The sequence below is a fragment of the Paralichthys olivaceus genome, chromosome 4 (assembly GCF_024713975.1).
Source record: "Paralichthys olivaceus isolate ysfri-2021 chromosome 4, ASM2471397v2, whole genome shotgun sequence".
Classification (NCBI taxonomy): Eukaryota; Metazoa; Chordata; class Actinopteri; order Pleuronectiformes; family Paralichthyidae; genus Paralichthys; species Paralichthys olivaceus.
In genome coordinates, this window is record NC_091096.1 from 25881964 (window position 1) to 25887846 (window position 5883).

Sequence of the window (5883 nt, forward strand, 5' to 3'; positions counted from 1 at the left end):
AGACAAACACATTATGCCCTTTATCATGTGACAGTGTCCAAACTAACATTTACATTACACTAACAATTTTAAAAAGGTTGCTTTTAATTATGTACTCAATGTCAACTCATATTGATCTGAATGTATTTTGAGATTTGAATATTGTAGTTTGCGGTCGGATAGATGTGTTATGGTCTAGACACAAATCATGGCCCTGCTTAAACTAATTACAGGAAACCATAGCATAGCTGTATTGATTTGTTAACTCACTCTAGCAAGGGGGGGCGGGGGGGGTGCAGTGGTGTTGTCTTTTTTTTAGGTTAGAACAATGGCCCCTCAAAATGTCTATATACATCCCTGTATTTAGGCCTATGTATCACATGTGAACTATTAAAAATGTACAGCCACACACACACACACACACACGTTTTAGATAAAAGTTTGATTTGATTTATTTGATTTCCCTTGGCATCATATATCAAGGTCAAAATCCTGTGCAGATCTTGTGAATGAGTCAATTCCACAATCCTCTGTCTCTTGTGTCTGCAGTGTTTTTTTTCCCCCTTAACTTCAACTTGATAAACGCACAGAACTTTGGACAACTGTCCATCCAATTCTTTGGAGTGAGTCAGCTGAATACAGTGTTTTCATCATGTCTAAATCTAACACTAATTAAAGTTCAATTCTGATGAACAAAGTAATGTTGGACATTTATGAAAACTATTTTGATAAACGCATGTCCCCCACAAGTTATCTTATTCAATATGAACTATTAAAAAACCTGGTGAGTTGAATGTACAATGGTCACACACACACACACACACACACACACACACACACACACACACACACACACACACACACAGTAACACCCTGCGGGGCCGTGCATATTAATAAGCCACTAAAAACTCATAAATCATTTTGACTGAGGCCACGCCCCCCCGCGCTCCTATTGGCCGCTGCACGCCTCACGTCCCTTGCGTCCCCGCCTGCTCATTTAAATAACATCTTGCGCAATTTGATGAATAGTGTCGCTGTCAGAAGCGCCGGAGTCGGACGGAGCAATGGTGACGGGCTGTGCGCACGGAAGAGGCTGCGTCATGTCTGCGCCGCGTAGTTATTAGCGAGGAGCCGGATGTCTGCGGGGGAGAGTTTTCTCAAGTGTTTCCGTCGCCGCGCCGTTGTACGTTGTGCTGGCTTTGCCTTTTATTCTGAAAAGCCATGGAGAGCAGGACGCGTGAAGTGTAAAAGAAGAGGAGCTGCTGCTGCTGCTGCTGCTGCTGAACTCCGGGCGCGTCGCGGTTCCTGTGGATATCCCGCCAGCTCGTGAAAGTTGGAGGCAGGAGGACAAGCTCCGGCTCGACAAGGTAAAACACGGCTCTTCTGCTCTTCTCCCTCCGGCGCGCGCATCACCCGGTGGTAAACACCGTGAGCCATCAGGTTCAACAGTCAGGGACACACAAGAACAGGCTTTTACTTTCGCTTGTAGTTTTACATCGGGCACCAGTGCTCCTCCTAAAGTCCCATTAGGTGACTTTGTGCCTCCTCCTCCTCCTCCTCCTCCTCTGGGCACCACACATGGAAATACACGGCCGACACAATGTTAGTGCGTGTAAGTCCATCTCCGCCGTGCATCCGATCATCAGCCACAGACAACATGACTGTGTCACACCGGTGAGTGTGTGCAGGTCAACCTGCTGCAGGTCTGAAAGTTGCTGCAGTCATGTTCAAGTCCTGCAAGTACTTTCTAGAGGAAGTGGAAAGAGCGTGTGTGCGCGTGTGTGCGTGTGTGTGGTCACAACCCCTTTTTTTTGTATTTACAACTTCACATATGTCAGCAGTAGTATTTGCAAATACTGCAATTGTTCACCTGTAAAATCGATTCAAAACATTACAAATCACATTTTATTTGTATAGTCCATATTGACTAAAAACAGTTTGTCACATAGGGTTTAACCTCTTAACCCTCAACAAGAGGGAAAAACGATTTAAAAAAACAGAAGTCGACGGGTAAAAAAGGTGGAAATCTCAGAGAGAGGAATTCCTCTCCCTGGAAGGACCGAAGTGCATTAGATGTCATGTGAAGACATCAAGAAAATAACAATATTTACATCATTGATGAGAATATGCAGTGGCTAATATAAATGGAGAGTTGTATCATTGTTTTTATACAAAAGAACACGTCTGACAGAGATGAAGGGAGCCGTAATGACAATTGTAATGATAAAGATACAGTATTGCCAGTAGTATATTTGAGTAAGTATATTGTATTGTGTCAAAGCAATATGTGTGTTTAATCCACAGTCAGCTGCTGCAATCTTTCTCACTGGAATTATTGAAAACCTTCATGTCTGACAAGAAATGATCTCTTGAACATAGCGGGGCCAGCTCTTGCACCTGTTTCAGCTGTTGCTCCTCTGTTCCACATGTAGGAGCCTCTAAGGGGCCACATCACAACATGGTGAACAGCCAGGCGTCAGGCATGCCCACGGCCCCCAGGTCATGTGCAGGATGCGGAGGGAAGATCGCAGACCGCTTCCTGCTCTTCTCGATGGAGCGCTACTGGCACACTCGCTGCCTCAAGTGCTCTTGCTGCCAAGCCCAACTGGGGGACATTGGCACCACCTGCTACAGCAAAGGGGGCATGATTCTTTGTCGAAGCGACTACATCAGGTGAGAGCAACTAAGGGGTGGTGGAGGAAGAGGAGGAGGAGAGGAAGTTGCCGGTTTTATATTTTGGAAGCTGCACAGACTGAGCAGTCAGTGTTTTTGTGTTTGCAGACTGTTCGGGCACAGCGGGGCGTGCAGCGCCTGCGGCCAGTCGATTCCAGCCAACGAAATGGTAATGAGGGCACAGGGAAATGCTTACCACCTCAAGGTAAATCCCAAGCTCTCACACCAACGCCCTTTTGTCTCCTGCTGCTTGTTTGACAGAAACGTCTGAGATTTGGTGGCAAAAGACGTCGAGATATGTCCCTTTAGTTTTAGAAGAGAAAGCAAATGTCCTCCATGTTTGTTGTTTTGTGCTGTCATTTTTAGACATAATTTAAAAAAACATTGATCAGTACCAGTTTCTCATAGCAGGTGGCACATTTTTGTTTAAATTTTTGAGAAAGGAAAAAAGGTTCACTTGAACTGATGTGATGCCCATAGTTTAAATGCTGTAAGGAGCTGAATTTGTATTTGTTTTCTCACCCTTTCTGTTTTCTCTGCTGCTCTGCAGTGTTTCAGCTGTGCCACCTGTAGAAACAGACTGATGCCTGGCGATCGCTTCCACTACATCAATGGTACAATCTTCTGTGAGCACGACAGACCCGGCGCTGCCTTGCTCAACAGCCACCTGCCTCCACTTCAGAGCAACTCTGTGCTGACAGACCAGAAGGTAAATAAAAAAGGGTTGCTGACATGACACAACGGAGCCTTCTGAATTTACAGCAGAGTGTAAAATCTCTTACATGAATATCTCTGTGCTCTAATGTGAATAATAAAATCTGTTGATTTCCCCTTGGGGAAAAGGGGCTGCAACAGCAGGACATGGTATTAATAGGAGAAAAATCATATGCAGCAATGTGGGTAAAAATGTGATGACGGAAAAGTCGGAGGCGCTATTTTTATAATAAGATCAAGAGTGTTTATGTTACAATGTGTCTGCTCAGGAATGGAAGGAAATTATTAAGTTGGAAAAATAAATAGAGAAAGAATAGAGGTCAATAACTCAAGACAGAAAAATAATGTCCATACAAATTTCAGTTTGCTCAAAGCTCTGTAGCATTGTACAATTTCCGGGTACTTGACTTGAGCGTTTCCATTCCTGCTATGTTATTCTTCTACTCCGCTACATTTCTGGGGAAAAGATGTGCTTTACTCATTTAGTCATCAGTTACTCTACTCATACCTCTGTCTTCTAAATGTATGTAAGATTTAGTAAAATAAGCTCCACCTTGACCAGTTGCTACATTAAAATACAGCTTGCATTACATAAATAATAGTAATAATAATATAATAATAATTCAGTATTATAACATAAAATAACATAAAGTGACACACACTATTCTGCTGCTTGGAAACCGAACAAAACATACCTTGAGTATGTACTTCCATAAGCTGCTTGAATTACAATGTTGTTGATGATTAGTATTGTTATAATTTCAATAATTTTTTGCGTCATTGTATTGTATATATAGATAATCCTCAGCAGTATATTTTATTGAATTTTCCTCTTTAACCTAAAATGAAGTAAAGTAAAAGTGAAAAATATTTCAAAAGAGAATTCCTGAAAAAGAAAGAAACCACCAAAGGGAAACAGCTGTGAGGTTTTATACTCTCACAACCAGAAGGCCACACAGTTGACTGTGAGGTGTTTGTTGTTGCAGTGACCCTGACCCTGTTCCTTCTCTCTGCTCTGCAGGTTTGCTGAGTGGCAGCAGTGCTGCGTGTTGCCCTCGCCTTTTCTCCTGAGCTTCACTTCTCCTCATCGCAACTCCTCTTCTCCTGCTTCTGTCACCTTTGTGGATTTTCATCACAGCCTTTGCTTTTTTCTCTTTTACCCGGAGAGGCCACCGTTTTTCGCCAAGATATCCCCCTCCACATCATAGCAGACTCAATATAGCGCATACAAAGTGACATTTATGTTGTGTTCAATGTTAAAGTGGTCTGTGCATCATGCAAAGATTTGAAGTGTTTGTATGGACTGCATCGGCAAAAGGCTTCGTCAGGACAAAGAGGGAGCTCGAGGAAAAAAATGACGATGAAACCCAGCGCCAACTGGAAGAGGGAACAAAAGATGCTCAAATGAATGTTTGATGGACTGCTGTTACATGACTGTCAAAGCTTTGCTTACGCCATGTGGCATTATTTCCCCTGAGCATCAGTGTTTTTAACGAACTCTTGATCTCTCTCTCTCTTGTATATGGTAATCTGAGATCTTACACTCTGAGGATTGAATGTAAAAATGTGAGGTGCCAGGCAAAATCCAGAGTATCTGAAAATGTCCAATCATGGGAAACCTGTAAATGGGTTCAACCAGAAACTTTTTTTAAGCACTCAAGGAAAACAGAAATCTAAAATTGCTATTACCTGTGATTACTGATATTTCTGATGCCCTGCACAAAGAACTGAAATGATCCAGTGATGGTTTTGCTTTTTTCTCTGTGGAGTTTTATTTCTCTAGTTGAGTATGTGAAAAATATTTGGAGTTAAAAAATCCTATTAAAAAGATTTTCCTGTAATGTGTTGCAAAGTGAGCTGAGGTCATTTTGTTCCCCCTTAGCAGCCTGAGAGTGACACTGGTTTTGCATGGGAGCTAGCATGTGGCTAACTCTCTCACTCTCTTTAGCCCTGTATGGTGAAAACATGCCTGATTACCCAGAGGAATGGAATTAGGAGGCTTGAGCTCTGACCATTTACAGAGGCAATTAAACATGAGCCCTGTATCTGTGCTCTTAGAGCTCCTGGGGGGCTGAACTTGGGGCATATCCCGTAGCTGACTGGCTCAGTGGCTGCCTGCCTGCCTCTAATAAAGCCTAATCGGAAAGCAGGCTAATTAAAGGGGAGTGGCCCCCTTTACATCCAGGGCATTTGAAACAATCTGATGTATTTACTGTTTACCATGTTCCAATTAAAGCTCCCACACAGCCCGGGTTGTTTCCCATCACCGCTCTTTGTTCTCTGCCACTCTGCATGGCTTCTGAAAATGATTTTCCTGGGCTGCGTCTAATACGCTCTAACTCAGTGTGTCTTTTTAAAGCTACAAACAAAGTCTCAACATACCAACGGAGGCTGGGAGTTTATATTAGTGTGATAGCAGTGGTGGCGTATGCAGCGTGCAGGAAGCACAAGATAGCATCTGCTCTACTTTCACACCTTGCCTAGGAGCATGGCAGTCATCAAACTTGCACCTTAATG

The 5883-nt window shown here is 43.2% G+C and overlaps 1 protein-coding gene across 1 annotated transcript; it reads left to right on the top strand.

Moving 5' to 3' along the window:
* The first annotated feature begins 992 nt into the window (after window positions 1–992).
* On the top strand, window positions 993–5207 carry LOC109639108 (LIM domain transcription factor LMO4-B). The gene is made up of 5 exons (XM_020102395.2): window positions 993–1346; window positions 2412–2652; window positions 2761–2857; window positions 3203–3361; window positions 4388–5207. Exons 2-5 carry the CDS (start codon window positions 2438–2440, stop codon window positions 4394–4396), a joined length of 480 nt encoding a protein of 159 aa, XP_019957954.2. The 5' UTR covers window positions 993–1346; window positions 2412–2437; the 3' UTR covers window positions 4397–5207.
* The last annotated feature ends 676 nt before the right edge of the window (window positions 5208–5883 follow it).